General features: G+C 45.1%; 1 protein-coding gene and 1 long non-coding RNA gene across 9 annotated transcripts in view; one reads left to right on the forward strand and one right to left on the reverse strand.

Moving 5' to 3' along the window:
* The window catches only part of LOC102454429 (extracellular calcium-sensing receptor), a 168,284-nt gene that overhangs the window by 12,958 nt on the left and 139,970 nt on the right, over positions 1-15,356 (reverse strand). For 6 of the 7 annotated variants that reach the window (XM_075904588.1, XM_075904606.1, XM_075904550.1 and 3 more), the window contains 2 exons: positions 9,933-10,163; positions 1,247-1,370 (listed from right to left, as the gene is read on the reverse strand). In XM_075904588.1, the coding sequence (XP_075760703.1) occupies positions 1,247-1,370; positions 9,933-10,163 (355 nt within the window). The remainder of the gene's footprint in view (positions 1-1,246; positions 1,371-9,932; positions 10,164-15,356) is intronic. The other variant, XM_075904595.1, reaches the window with a different exon arrangement.
* Positions 5,086-15,356, forward strand: part of LOC142819232 (uncharacterized) — a 38,682-nt gene continuing 28,411 nt past the window's right edge. For both annotated transcript variants that reach the window (XR_012897031.1, XR_012897027.1), the window contains exon 1: positions 5,086-5,236. This is a non-coding gene — a long non-coding RNA (uncharacterized LOC142819232). The remainder of the gene's footprint in view (positions 5,237-15,356) is intronic.

Consider the following 15,356-nt stretch of genomic DNA (forward strand, 5'->3'; position numbering starts at 1 on the left):
AACTCTTATTACATTTTCCCTCTAGAGTGGAATGGTGTGGTTTAATCAAACTCTCACTTCAATAGGAGTTGAATTGCGCCCACAGGTCATATCAATCTGCTTTATTAATTTCCTGCAGAAACTATGGAAGCTGATTCAATTAAGGGAAATGTTCATCTATGCAGGGTGAATACAGGATTGTCTGATGACAGTGGATGCTCTAGAGAATGGACTTTATTTCCTCATCAAATGGGGAATAAAATCCTGAAAACGGAAAAATTAAAAGTTGGATGCAAATTGGAATTGAGTTATGGAGCATTTCACCTACAGCCTGTTGGGGAACCACAAGGTATTGCCACGGTGTGGTAGGAATACTGATGTCAGATTCCTGGATTCTATTCTTGGCTCTTCTGGGGGCTTCCTGGGTGCCATTGAGCAATTTCTGTCTCATCTCTCTTTCTTAGGAACCCTAACTAGGGATGTAATTGTATTGTTGATTAACCGATTAGTGAAAGCTTATAAGTTAATGTTATAAACTATACGCATTTCCCTCCTGCTGCTTGCCAGGAAATTTTTTAGCAGACTGGCCAGCAGCCCAGTTCAGTCCTGGTTTGTGCCAGGCCCAGGACCTACTCCCACGGCAGCTCTGCATTTAAAGTGCATTAGGAGCCAGGCAGGCAGGCAGCCCGGTTCAGTTCTGGCTCATGCTGGGTCTGTATCAGAAGCAGCAGCGAGGGGTGACAGGCAGCCGTTCTGTAAGCCATTTTGGTTTTTAAACTGGCTCCCCTAGTGGGCAGCTCCTGCCTGGCCCCCTCATGCTGCTGCCTCTGATACAGGGGGGCTGAGGGCAGTTATTTTAGCAGAGGTTAGGAAATGAATAGGCCATGGAAACTGAATCCCCCTCTGCCCTTTAGTGAAGGCCCCAGTGAAGCCCAGTGGGAACGCCTGGGGGCAGTCTGAAGTGAGGCTGCTGTGTGTGCTGTACCTATTCTGGGGAAGACTGAGACGTTCATTCTTCAGGTTTATGAATCTGGCAGCATTCACCAGCATCAATTCACTTTAAAGTGAACTCATCATTCTTCATGCATCTTTCCCATGTGACGGTCTCTCACAGGACATGCCAAGGGAAATGCTCTCTGCTCCTTTGGCACCGCATTATTCCACAGACCAGAACAATGGCTACCAATTAATTGCACTTACAAAAAGGATCCATTGGGGGGCACTCACAGGAATCTTTGCAAACCACACTCCTTTTTTTCTCTTTTACCTGTTTCATCATTGTATTCCCCGTCGGAGCAGTTCACGCACTGAAAGCAACAGGTGGGCTCTCCCTCCATGATACCTTTTCTGGTACCTGCGAGACACTCCGTGCTGCAGTTAGAGACTGGCACCTGCAAGACACAGAGTATTCTGGTTAAACATTCAAATGCATGCACCAGAATCTTGCTGGGGAAGAGGCTCCTACAAACTTCCTTTATGAGCTGAGAAATTACAAAACGTGCTAAGGTCAAATACTAGGGTGATTTATACTGTATACGGTTCTGAGAGATACCTATCCTATCTCGCTCAGTATCCTCTAATTTCCTAATCCAAAAAACGCTACAGCCAACACAGGGGAATTCTATGTTACACCTTGTCCTAACAGATAAACAAGGACTGATCACCAAATTAAAAGATAAGGGTCACTTAGGTACACGTGGTAATGACTAAGGCTACGTTTTAGTCACAGGTATTTGTAGTAAAAATCATGGAACTCCTTGCAAGAGGATGTGCTAAAGTCTAGGACTTTAACAGGGTTAAAAAAAGAGCTAGATAGATTCATGCAGGTTAGGTCCATCGATGGCTATTAGCCAGGATGGGTAGGAACAGTGTCCCTGGCCTCTGTTTCTCTGGAGATGGGTGACGGGAGGGATCACGTGAGGATTACCTGTTGTGATCTCTCCCTCTGGGGCACCTGGCATTGGCCAGTGTTGGCAGGCAGGATACTGGGCTGGATGGACCTTTGATGCAGGTCACAGGCAGTAAACAAATATCCATGATCCCTGATTAAATCTTGGGGGCAGAGCTTGGGGGTGCCACAGGTGCTGGGATGGGATGCCTGCAGGGTGCTGTTAGTGTTCAAGAGGGGTACCTCCTAGGGCGTGTGCTGCCAGTCCTCTAGGGGGAGCAGCCCAGGACTCCTGCTGGTGCTAGGAGTAGAGGGGTTGGTGGGGCTGGCAGGCTCCCTCCCTGGTTCTGCAAGGGACCACATGCTCCCTGCAAGTGGCAACATGTCCCTTGGCATGTAGGGAGAGGTGCAGCCAGGGGGCTCTGCACACTGCCTCTGCCCCAAGCACCTGCTCTGCAGCTCTCATTAGCCAGGAACTACAAGAAATGGGACCTGCAGCGGCGGCACCTGTGCATAGAGGCAGTATGTGGAGCTGCCTGGCCTGACCTCCACCTAGAAGCTTGAACATGTTGCCACTTTTTGGGAGCCCCCTAAGGAAAGCACTGCCTAGAATTCCCTTCTGCATCCCAAATCCCAGCCTCGTGCTTCCCCAACAAATTCCTTCTGCTCCTGGGAGAGGAAGGCACAGTGGCCTGAGATCTCCCCAGCAGTGGCTGGTACAGCTGATCCAGGAGCTGCCTGAGATGCTCTGGTGACCCCCAGGCCATCCACACTGGCAACAGCAAAAGTCAGAGAGATCCCAGAGAGTCACAGGACCCATGGCTTCCATGGCCTCTGTGGGAAACTCGCAGCCATAACCATGACTTGATCACATTTATATTGTGCACAGAGAATAAATCTAGATCATATGCCCAGACACACCCAGACAGCTTTAAGGGCCAATATCACAAGGCTGAAAACAATTGTGAGTGAAATCAGTGGGATGAAGAATTTAATCAGAGAAATATGAATGATAATTGGGAATAATTTAAGAACACCTGACTAGGTGCCCCCAAAGCCACAATCCAACAACGGAGGCTGTGCAAGTTAAAAAAACAATCTGAGTTACAGAGGGGAAGTGATGGCAGCGGTAAAAAATAAAATACACACAGAGATACCAAATGGAAGAAAGGGAAGCTGACAGTTATGAATATCAATCAGAAGTTCGGAACTGAAGAAAATTGAGAAGAGAAACCAAGGGACACATGGAGAAATCTGTGGCCAATAGAGGTAAAGATAATAGGGCATTTAAAAAATATTAGGAATGAAAAGAATCTTGACAAATGTTATTGGTTCATTCCTAGGTGGAAAAGACAGAATTATCAATAATAATGCAGAAAAGGCAAAATTATTTAATACATATTTCTGTTCTGGATTTGAGGAAAAACAGCTGATGTAGTCTCATCATGTGGTGATAACACTTTCTCAATTCTACTAAAATCTGAGAAGGATGTTAAACAGAAGCTATTAACATTAGACATTATTAAATCAGCAGATCTGGATAGTTTGCATCCAAGAGTTTTAAAAGAGCTGGCTGAAGACCACGGGGGTCCATCAATGCTGATTTTCCATAAGACTTGATGTACTGGGGAAGTACCAGAAGACTGAAAGAAAGCTAATGCTGTGCCAGTTCTTAATAAGGATAAATGGATCAATCTGGGTAATTACAGGCCTGTGAGCCTGACATCTGTCCCAGGTAAAATAAGGGAATAATTGATACTGGATTTGATTTATAAAGAATTAAATTAATGCAAATCAACATGGATTTATGGAATGTAGATCATATCTGACTGACTTGATAACTTTTTTATGAGATAAGTTTGGTTATAAGGGCAATAGTGTGGACTAATTTACTTAGACTTCTGTAAAGCCTTTGTCTTGGTGCTGCAGAACATTTTAATTACAAAAGTGAAACAACATAATGTTGACATGGCACACACTAAGTGGATTATCAGCTGGCTAACTGATAGGTCTTAAAATGTAATTGCAAAGGGGGAATTATCACCAAATGCATCTTTTTCCAATGCAGTTCTGCAGGGACTGGGCCTTGGACTATTTATAATTTTTATCAGTCGCCAGGAAAAAAACCAAAAAATCATTGCTGATTAAGTTTGCCAATGACTTTGCTGGGGTAAAATTGGGGGAACTGGTAGATAATGAACAAGACAGGTTAGAGATTCAGAGCAGCCAGAATCTTGGGATACGAGGCACAAGTTAACAATATGTGCTTAATATGGCTAAATGTAAATGTATACATCTAGGCCCAAAAGAATGTAGGCCATACTTACAGGAAAGGGACTATGTAGTGGGAAGGAGGAACTCTGCAAATGATGTGGGAGTTGTGGTAGCTGGGGATGTCAATGTGTAGCTCATCGGTTAATTTTATCGACTACAAACATTCCCACCCCCTGCTGCCTCTGTATGGGTATGTCTACACTAGCCACTCTAGTTCGAACTAGGGTGGCTAATATAGTCATTCGAACTTGCAAATGAAGCCTGGGATTAAAATATCCCGGGCTTTATTTGCATGTTCCCAGACGCCGCCATTCTTAAATGCCCGGTAGTTCGGACTCCCTGCAATGAGGAGTAACGGTAGTTCAAATTAGGAGCTTTAATTCGAACTACTTAGTCCATGCTGCGTGTAGCCGCAAGCCGGGAGTCCGAACTACGGGGCATTTAAGAATGGCGGCGCCTGGGAACATTCAAATAAAGCCTGGGATATTTTAATCCTGGGCTTCATTTGCAAGTTCAATTGACTACATTAGCTACCCTAGTTCGAACTAGAGTGGCTAGTGTAGACATACCCTATCAGAGGCAGCAAGGGAGGGAAGTGGGAGCTGGTGCCTGTGAGAAGCTGGCTTTTAAGCTGATTCCCCATGAGTATTCATCATTACTGGTAATTTTAAAACCAAGAGTGGAGGTTTTCCTAGAATATCTGCTCTAGAAATTATTTGGGAAGAAAGTTCTATGGCCTATGCAATAGAGGAGATCAGACTAGATTATCCTATTGGTCCCTTCTGGCCTCAGAATGTTGGAATTGCTCTCCTATCGGGGCTCTGATTCTGCCCCTACAGGCCTGTTGCTCAGGGCATTGCAGGAGAGGCCTGTGTTTAGCTAGGGCATGACAATGATACATTGTGACATGGACGTAGGTAAATTCTGTAAGTGGCAGCCAAACAGCAAGGGTGGAAATAAAAGTCGTGCTGGTGGAAAGTGTCAGACTGGCAGCCTGGGAGACTGACATCTGCTGAGAGAACATGTGTAACTGCAACCAGCCTTACCAGTATTCTGCACTTTAGTGTTTGAAGGACCATTTCTAGAGAGGAGAAGGTAGGCCGTACATCCTTGCAATCTACACTGTACAATGGACACAAATTACACTGGGAACTCGTATTTAGGGTTGTTTTTCGGTTTTTAACTCATAAAACTTCAAGGCTGTGTCTAGACTGCATCCCTTTTTCGTAAAAGGGATGCAAATTAGACATATTGCAATTGCAAATGAAGCGGGGATTTAAATCTCCCCCGTTTCATTAGCATAAAAATGGCTGCCACTTTTTTCTGGCTTGGAGCTTTGCTGGAAAAAAGCGCCAGTCTAGACGCGGATCTTTCTGAAAATAAAGCCTTTTCCGAAAGATCCCTTACCCCTGAGGCTTTATTTTCCGAAAGATCCGCGTCTAGACTGGCGCTTTTTTCCGGCAAAGCTCCAAGCCGGAAAAAAGTGGCAGCCATTTTTATGCTAACGAAGCGGGGGAGATTTAAATCCCCGCTTCATTTGCAATTGCGATACGTCCAATTTGCATCCCTTTTACGAAAAAGGGATGCAGTCTAGACACAGCCCAATAGAACATCCCCGATTAGAAAAAAATGAAATCAGTGTTTAAATGAAATGTGTACTCAGTTCATGCTTACTATATCCCTTTCCCAGTGCAGTGTATTTATACAGGTGATGTCCACGCTCTCTAGCTTGTATCTAGTGGCTTTTCTACACAGAGCAGTAATGCAAACTCCCAGGGTATGATTTCTAAAATGCACTAATATTTTGTGTATATAACCTACCTGTTGACACACACTAAAAGTTCTCTAGCCTGCTCTAACATAGTACTGTTTCAAATAGCTGTCTGTCTGTGTGTGTGTGTGTGTGTGTGTGTGTATCTCCAATTTTTGGACATCTCTCTAGAATTGAAAAATTACTAAAAATAAATACTTAACAATGAAATTATTAAACCCTGAGAAACAGAAGCCCAACTTACGTTACTCATAATATCAAAATGTCATCAGATAGTAACAAAAGCCAGTTCCCATTGGCCTGACTTTGAATTAGCAGCCTAGAGGTGAAAGGTTCTTCTTGCCAGGAAACAAACTGCTAAGACAGCCTGCCCCCCTGATATTACATGGATGATTACTAGTAACTAAAAAAAGTAGAATGATTTCTTGCACTTACTTTTACCCAGGACCCCCATCCTGCACAAATCTGCTTCCTCTAGTACCAAATAAAATAAATTAACTAAATATAAAAAAAATGCTACCCCAAGAAACGGTTTAACCCTCAAAAGGGAGACGGGCTAGATTTTTAGGTATTTAGTTGCCTAAAATTGGAGACAGGCACTTGGGAGGATTTTCAGAAGCTGCTGGAAATGAAATGAATGGAAACAAGCTAGAGACATAATGGGATTTCAGTGCCTAATTGCCATTGAGATCCTCAAAACAGCTGGTACCTAAAGTCCTATTGTGATGGGGCTCTCCATATGCGTTATGAAATATGCTTATGATATGACTATAACATAAATGAGATACACTCTATGCAAGATGGCTCATATAAGGTACCATTGGAAAGGTTACGAATTGCTGAATATGATTATTCCATTTGTGTGCCTGTATCACGTCTGTGCCTGAAGTTAGGAATATTGACCTGTGTGTCTATATTTCATATTGGCTGCTTGGGTCACTCCCTCAGCTGACACTTCAGGTACTACAATAGGAAATCCAGAAAGAGCTGCTGGCCCATCAGTGAGGACAATGGTCTGTGAACAGGCTTGGCCTTCTTGGGGACACACCACACTACTATTGACCCATTGATGCTAGAGAGTCAGGTCACCTGATACTAACTAGGGATGTAAAGTCCCAGTTAATCAGTTAACTGGTTAAATCCTAGATTTAACTAGTTAACTGATTAAACAGGCTGTTGCTGCAGCCCCTCCCCCCCACATGTGGGGTTCCCAACTGCCACTACCGCCCCCCATCATGTGTGAGGCTCCCGCTGTTTGCTCCCCTGCATGCAGGTTAGGCTGGCTCCTGACTCCCGTGGGGCTTGAGCAGACCTCTGTCTGTGGCGGGGGGCTGCTCCCAGGTACTGGTTAACCAGTATTGCTAAGCATCCCCCAATAAGCATCCCCCAGGTAAGTGGTTACCCATTCATATCCCTAATACTAACTTGCATCTTGGACTGCTGAATAGTTCCACAGGCGACTGGGGGGAAGGAAACAAAGGTTTCCCACCTTATGGGAATTCAATATAAGGTTGGGGAGGAAAACAATTATTGTTTTGAGCTGGCTTTACCTCTGCCTCCCCTCCCCAAAGGGATACTTGAAAACATCAGAAAAAAAAAGAATGTAACTAAAAGGGTGGGGGAAGAACTGCTGGACCCAGGCCAGACAGGGCACCTTTGGCCTTTGAAGGCTTCTCTCTGAAATAATGTCTAGGTGTAACCACTCGTCTATTAGTTGTAACCAGTTTCTTTAGCCAATAGTTTAGATTGTGCACTTTGCATTTTTTTTAGTAATTTGCCTTGTTCTGTTTGCTATCTCCTTCGCCACTTAAATGCACCTTTTCATAGTTAATAAATGTATTCCTGGTTTATCATATAATCTAGTTTATGTAATTTCAAGCTGGGGAAGGTGTGGGAGGATGTGCATATCCTCCTTCACATAGAATCATAGAATCATAGAACTGGAAGAGACCTCAGAAGGTCATCAAGTCCAGCCCCTGCCCAAGGCAGGACCAATCCCAACTAAATCAACCCGGCCAGGGCTTTGTCAAGCCGAGACTTGAACACCTCTAGGGATGGAGACTCCACTACTTCCCTAGGTAACCCATTCCAGTGCTTCACCACCCTCCTAGTGAAATAGTTTTCCTACTATCCAACCTGGACCTCTCCCACCACAACTTGAGACCATTGCTCCTTGTTCTGCCACCTGTCACTACTGAGAACAGCCTCTCTCCATCCTCTTTGGAACCTCCCTTCAGGAAGTTGAAGGCTGCTATCAAATCCCCCCTCACTCTTCGCTTCTGCAGACTAAAGAGACCCAAGTCCCTCAGCCTCTCCTCATAAGTCATATGCTCCAGCCCCCTAATCATTTTGGTCGCCCTCCGCTGGACCCTCTCCAATGCGTCCACATCCTTTTTGTAGTGGGGGGCCCAGAACTGGACACAGTACTCCAGATGCGGCCTCACCAAAGCCGAGTAAAGGGGAATAATGACATCTCTGGATGTTGAGAAAGGAAGTGAACTTCATATAACTTTGGCTTTGTACCTCATTGCGGAGGGGGGGGACATTTGGGTGCTGGAACAAGTCCCTTCATTTAAGCTGAGTCTTCCCAGAGCTGATCTCAGTGTCTGTTGTTCTGGAGCTACGGGAGGCCTCCTTGTGAGCTTTGCTGGAGACTTTGTGCCTGGCTCAGCAAGACAAGGTTTAAGGATGGCCCAGGCTGGCAGAATAGGCTGACTCAGAGGTATCACAGAACTTCAGCTGGCATCCCAAGGATCCCAAACTGTCACATCCATGGTACCTGAGTTTCTGGGGAAACCCTGAGCCTCAGCGCCTCTCCCATGGGGTTGGGGTGCAAGAGAAAGCCCGGAACTGCTTTTGTGGCTCAGTGCTTCCCAAGCTAAAAAAAGGTTCCTTGCCCCTGTCTTAATTGTTCACCAATTATGAAGTTTCATTTTAGAAAAGTATAAATTTCTGGTTGTGAATAGAACTTTCAACAGGCGAAACAAACAAAACTGATGCAGAATCTTCTTGAGCTTCAGGGAGACTGAAGCAATTGTTTGGGGGGTGAACTGTCCCATTCATTTCAACAGATGCTGACTCTGCTGCCAATGATATTATTAGGCTGAAAGATGCTAATGGCTGCAAGCAGTGGCTCTAGGAGCCTGTCTAGATTAATAGTGCCACTCAGTTTGCTGTGCACTCGGTGCTCATCTAAACAAGCCCTGAAATCCAAATTTAATCATAAAGCTCATTAAAACCAATGTGTGTATAAAGTACTCTCTCAGAGTGACCGGAAGGAACTGAGATATAAAGTAAAGGCATTTGAGAAAATGGAAGCTATTGCCTGAGACAACAGATGGCAAGGCAGGCCAGAGATACTTTAGGGAGGTAAACGGAAGTTTGCCCTTGTAGTAAATGAACAGGGCTGGATCAGGATATAGATTAAAGATTCTGGGCACTGGAGACAGGAAGTCAGCAGATGGCGTTCCAGCCTCCTGAAAGGAAAATATTCCCTGGGAGGAAGCAATGGGACAGTTTCTTGGGCACAGGGCTTACTAGTGTGGCAGTCCTGGGGAATTCAGAGTAAAAAAAGTACCTGCTGTTGTTTGTTTCTACTGTGCGCAAGGAAACAGGACTATGTGTACATTCTTTGTTGAAAAAAAAATCAAAATCCAGGAATATACCTGAATCATATAATCCATTTCTCTTCCTAACCAAAACAATGCTGCAACACACTGAATTTTGGCTAGCCACGGGGGCAAAACAGGGCAATGCTATTTTAAATGTCAGCATTGTTAACTATTTCAGTGCTCAACAAAGCATGTAAGGAAAGTAAGGAAGAATCATATTATGAAAGAGAGAGAGAGAGAAAGAGAGAGAACACTAGCCGAGGAGCATGAAGATAAATACATTAAGATGAATAAGCCCTTAATACCACATGGTGGCGAGAGAGAGAGAGATCTATCTTGAAGGAAGACTCGGTTTTAAAGATTTGGGAAATGCTGCAGTGAGGGGTTAAAGGTGACCTATGGCACTTACCTCCCTGGAGAATCCACTCCACAGGATTTTGTTTTCATTGATGAAGAGCCTCTCTCCCTTCCTGGCATAAACATTGTAGTGTCCGACCTCCTCAAACATGATAGAGCCGTCCTCTGGTGACAGGTGCCAATTGATTATCGAGTAATTCCCTATTAGGTCCCCAGACTCATCAAAATCCACTTGCTCCCCCATGTTACTGGTGAAATTTAAATGACGCAGATGCTTCAATACCTAGAGAGATATACAAAGATGCCTTGAATGTCTGCATGTAACAGCTCTTCCTTGGCACAGGTCTTCTCTGAACATCAGTACGTTCAACACAATACCCCAGACATCTGCTTCTTGAGGTGCTCAGAGCTCCAGCAGGCTCCTGTTTTCTGTACAAACCAGTCACTAAATGAGGACATCACACCACTTAGCCAGCCTGTTGCATACAAATCACACTCCACACCTTTGCTTGGATCTTCTCTGAACAATCAGTTTATTAACTAACATGGAGATATTACTCAACACTTTTTTTTCTTTATTTTATAAAAAATATGCTGTGTTTCAGATGAACCATTGAACCAAGTGCCTTTGTAACCTACACACTTAGGCTGTGTCTACACTGGCACCCTTTTCCGTAAAAGGGATGCTAATGAGACACTTCGGAATTGCAAATACCGCGGGGATTTAAATACCCCCTGCGGCATTTGCATGAACATGGCTGCCGCTTTTTTCCGGCTCGGGGTTTTGCCGGAGAAAAGCGCCAGTCTAGACGGGATCTTGCGGAAAACAAGCCCTTTTCCGCAAGATCCCTTATTCCTACTTTCAGGTAAGATCCCTTATTCCTACTTACACCTTCCCCATTTATATGCCCTAAAAATTGTGGCATTTCCCCAGAACTGTGGATCTGGCATCCTAGTCAAATTGCAATATGGATAATTATATTCTGCCTCTGTATATACTATACTCTCTGCAGTTTAGCTAGAGTACCCTTCACTTCCTGTCTTAACAAAAAACAGGACTATGTAGCACTTTAAAGACTAACAAGATGGTTTATTAGGTGATGAGCTTTCGTGGGCCAGACCCACTTCCTCAGATCAAATAGTGGAAGAAAATTGGCACAACCATATATGTTATATATGGTTGTGCCAATTTTCTTCCACTATTTGATCTGAGGAAGTGGGTCTGGCCCACGAAAGCTCATCACCTAATAAACCATCTTGTTAGTCATTAAAGTGCTACATAGTCCTGTTTTTTGTTTCAGCTACACCAGACTAACACGGTTACAGTTCTATCACTTTCCTGTCTTAAATTCTCACTTGCTATTTATGTGAACAGTTAAACAAGCGTAGGAACACAGAAGCTGCCATAGCAGATAGGACCAGCTGTCCATTTAATATCTTATCTCTGACGGTGCCTAGTACCAGTTTTCATGTATCAAAGCAAAAAACCCTGTACTGACAGTAAAGGAACAATTTGCCTTCTGCTAATCCCTGCCAGTTAGTTGCTGCTTTATCCCTCAAGCGTGGCATTTATATCTCTTATAGTACTTTTTCCTATTTACAGTCACTGTAGATGTTCTCATAGCTCTTACTTTTCCATTATTTATTTGAAAATTACACTTCTATAATATATTTAAAAGAAGACACACAACTTGACTCCTAGGCACCTCCTGAACATCAGATATACATATATGACATAATCAAAAGAATCCAACGAGTAGCACGCTCCCCACTGCTGTGCACACAACCCCACACAGCAAATCAAATCAAAACCAGGCCTGCCCATCTAAGCCCTCCAGTCAAGCAGGAGGATGGAGGCAGTAACAGGGCTTCTTTTCTGCATCTGGAGTGCTGGGGAGTTCTCTGTGGATACGGAAGCAGATGACAGCTCTGGCACTACATAGCTGGGCCAGGCACGTGGCTGTAGGGGGCTGGAAGGAAGCATGGGTGCCGGTCCCCAGGGGTGCAGGGAATACTGTGGCACTCCGCTAAAGGTTGGTCTTCTGAGAGTGGCAATGGAGGTGGCAAAGTGGGAAATAATGGTTCTAGTGATAAACTGTCCTGTACTTCTACCCTGTTGCTACTTCTTGTAGACCGCCTCCATCTTTGCCCTCTATCTTTCTTCTGCCATTAGGCACTCATGCTCTGGCTGCACCTCTCTCATAGCGAGCTCTGGATAACTGGGGCATTGTTTCAGTTGGTCTGTCACCTTCTCCTCTACTGAGAGCTTCTAGAATGGATTTGTTGTGGGCAGTAGAGTTTGTGTGTGATGTGATACTAGACCCTGCACTGAGCAGATTCCCAAGCTTTCTGTTAGTATATTTCTCCAGTCTCATAACACCGAGCACGGGTCTTTATAACTTAATATGCTTTCATACCAGTTTCTTGGCAATCCTGACAGCTGCTTCTATCTATGTGCACCAATCCAGGTCAGTGGGCTGTCGTTCTGACTCACTACATGGGCTAGGCATAATAGGAACTTCTCCTTTCTGGGTCAGGATGGCCGACAAACAGCCGGGCGGTTATACAGTTTGGCAGGGAAGGGCAACAAATAGACAAATAAGTTTATAGTTCAGTTGCCATGGCCTTGGGTCAGGGTGGGGCAGCAAACAAATGGAGAAGTCTATAGCAGTTTGAGGCTCAGGCCTGTCTGCAGGCTGAGTCGGGGGTCAGCTCTCCTAGCTGGGGGGTTTTTCCCTTCAAGGGGAACCTGCCACCCCAACTGGAGAGGTGGCATCAGCTGGTGCAGGGTTGGCTTTCCCTGGGCCGTTTCCTAATTTCCCCTGGCCTACATAGCATGACTGCTGCTTCTCAGGGACCTCCGGGAGCATCAGCACTGGCAGGGTGTCCATAGGCTCAGGGTCTGGGTCCCTCCCTGGTCCTGGCAATGCAGCCCCAGCTCCGGGGCCTGGTGTGGGCTCTGGTCCCCTCGGTCCCTCCTTGGTTCCTGGTGGGGTTTGGAGTGGCGTTGGCCCTTCTCCAGGGTTGGGCAGTGGTCCCAGGGGCCCTATCTAGTCATCCCTTCGGGGTTGTGGCCATTGGGCCTCCCTCCTGGAGAGGCCAGGGAGAGTGTCTGCCTTTCTTGCCCGGTGGGATCTTACTGAGCTCTCAAGGCTCCTCTTATAATTCCAACCCCGCCCTTCCGCTTCCTGTGGGAGGGGCTGGATGGCTCTGGCCCCACCCACCAAGGGGTATTATGGAGGGCTTCCCCTTCTGGGTCAGCAGGCGGCCATGCTGACGCACTACACTATGCCACTGGACTGGCTGTACTGACTAATTAATTAATGAGCTTACTCTGATCAAGGATGCCTTGAGCAGTGTAAGGCCAGGTCTACACTAGAGTTGGAAGATGGGCTTAAGGTACGTAACTCCAGCTATGCAGAATATGTAGCTGGAGTCGGCTTATCGTAAGCCGAATTTGGCGGCATCCTCACAGTGGGAGAGCAATGAGAGCAAATGCTCCCATCACTTCCTTTACTCCTTGCAACTGTGAGGAGTACAGGTACTGGCTGGAGCTGCCCTCAGCGTACCACTGACGGGTCTATATTAGACCCAGTAAATCAAACACCCGAATGTTGATCTCCAGCGAGGTAACCGGATAAGCTTTTACATCATCCATCTGAATCTGTGTTGGGGATGGGGAAAGGAGAGGGTTAGCTAGCACACATAACAATGAAATCTGAGGACACTTTAATTGGCTTTCTGGTTGTGAGACTTAAGACTATCATTTGGTTTCAGTACAAAAATATTTAGCTAGCTAAGCTGATTGAATTGGTGAGAGTTAAGTTTTCTAATTGGGGTTTGTAACTAAACTGGCAGCAACCTCCTTGGATTCCTCTCCTCAGATTTGTGAGAGATTGATTACCTGCTGCATTGATCTGATGATTTGACTAAACCGATAGTTTAATTCCAATCCAATATTGATTCTGATTAGTTGACTTTGATTTGATAAACTGCATTGTTAAATTTTGAGATAAGTTTAGTAGTGTTTATAGTAGTTTAGCCTTAGTGATTTTTTTGTGTTATGTTTGTTAATTAACTTTATAAAATTAACATTTATAAAAAGAATACTTAATCATATTCTTTTCAATGACTACCAAGAATCAGAACCTTTAACTCAGTATCTTGGTTGGCATCAGTCAGTCTATCTAAGAATTGAATCATCTTCCTCTAAGTTAACCACATGAAACATTTTGGGCCTTACAGAGACATGCTACAGCATCAAGATGGCAAGAGTGAAGGATAAATAAAAATAGATTAAAGTATTTAAATTGATTTTTCCATTTATTTTAAATATAAGGCTTTACAAATAAACCTATCTAAAATAAATGTGAAATTAACAACATATGCCTAAACATATTATAATTAATTAAAATTATTTTAATCAAACAGAAGACAATATTAAGAAGTATGTGTTTGCTGCCAAGTTTGCCATTGAACTGGTAAAATTTGAAGGCTAAGCATCACACCAGAGGTTTTGATGTGCTAAACCAGCTTTCAATAGCAACATCCTCTTCTGTAAATGCAAACAGAATATTTTCTTTGCGTCAGTTTATTCAACTCAGTTCATTCAACTCATTCAGTTTATTCAAACCTAAAAAGCCGTCTTGGGTAGCTTGTGTTCCTATCCCAATTTATGAATTAAAAGCTAGTCAAGAGAGGATAAGATCATTTAGTTCTAAAATCCTGAAGGATGTGGGTGACTAGAAACAGTGTATTGTAATTCATGACTTACACATAATAAATAAATGCTGAGGTAGTTGTAGTTAATAACAAATTTAAAATACTATTTTGACACTTTTAAATTAAATCTGAATTTCTATCCATATAAAACTTGACACAAATCACAAATAAAAAACATGAATCCTAATCTATTAAATACAAAAATACTCGACTCACCATTTTCTAATAATGTAAAATGTAAAATTGTCCCGCCGCCCTCATCCTCCGGGGCGAGAAAAGCTGCTCCGCGTCTCCCTGGACTGCTGGGGGGAGGCCCCCCCAGCAGACCAGGGAGACGCGGAGCAAAGCCGCGGCGGACCCGGGCGGCGGGACCGCGGCGCGTCTGGGTGGTCCCGCCGCCCGGGTCCTCCGCGGCTTTGCTCCACGTCCCCCTGGTCTGCTGGGGGCCCAGAGCAGCTTTTCTCGCCCGCAGAGGACCCGGGCGGGGGGACCGCCCAGACGCACCGCGGTCCCGCCGCCCGGGTTGTCCGCGGCTTTGCTCCGCGTCTCCCTGGTCTGCTGGGGGCCCACAGCAGACCAGGGAGATGCGTAGCAAAGCCGCGGAGGATCCGGGCAGCGGGACTGTGGCGAGTGTGGGCAGTCCCCCCACCCGGGTCCTCTGCGGCTTTGCTCTGCGTCTCCCTGGTCTGCTGGGGGGGGGGGGGGGGCGCAGCTAGTGAACCCCCCCTCCCGCCCAGCAGACCAGGCTTTTCTC

This window comes from Pelodiscus sinensis, chromosome 1 (assembly GCF_049634645.1).
Source record: "Pelodiscus sinensis isolate JC-2024 chromosome 1, ASM4963464v1, whole genome shotgun sequence".
NCBI lineage: Eukaryota > Metazoa > Chordata > Testudines > Trionychidae > Pelodiscus > Pelodiscus sinensis.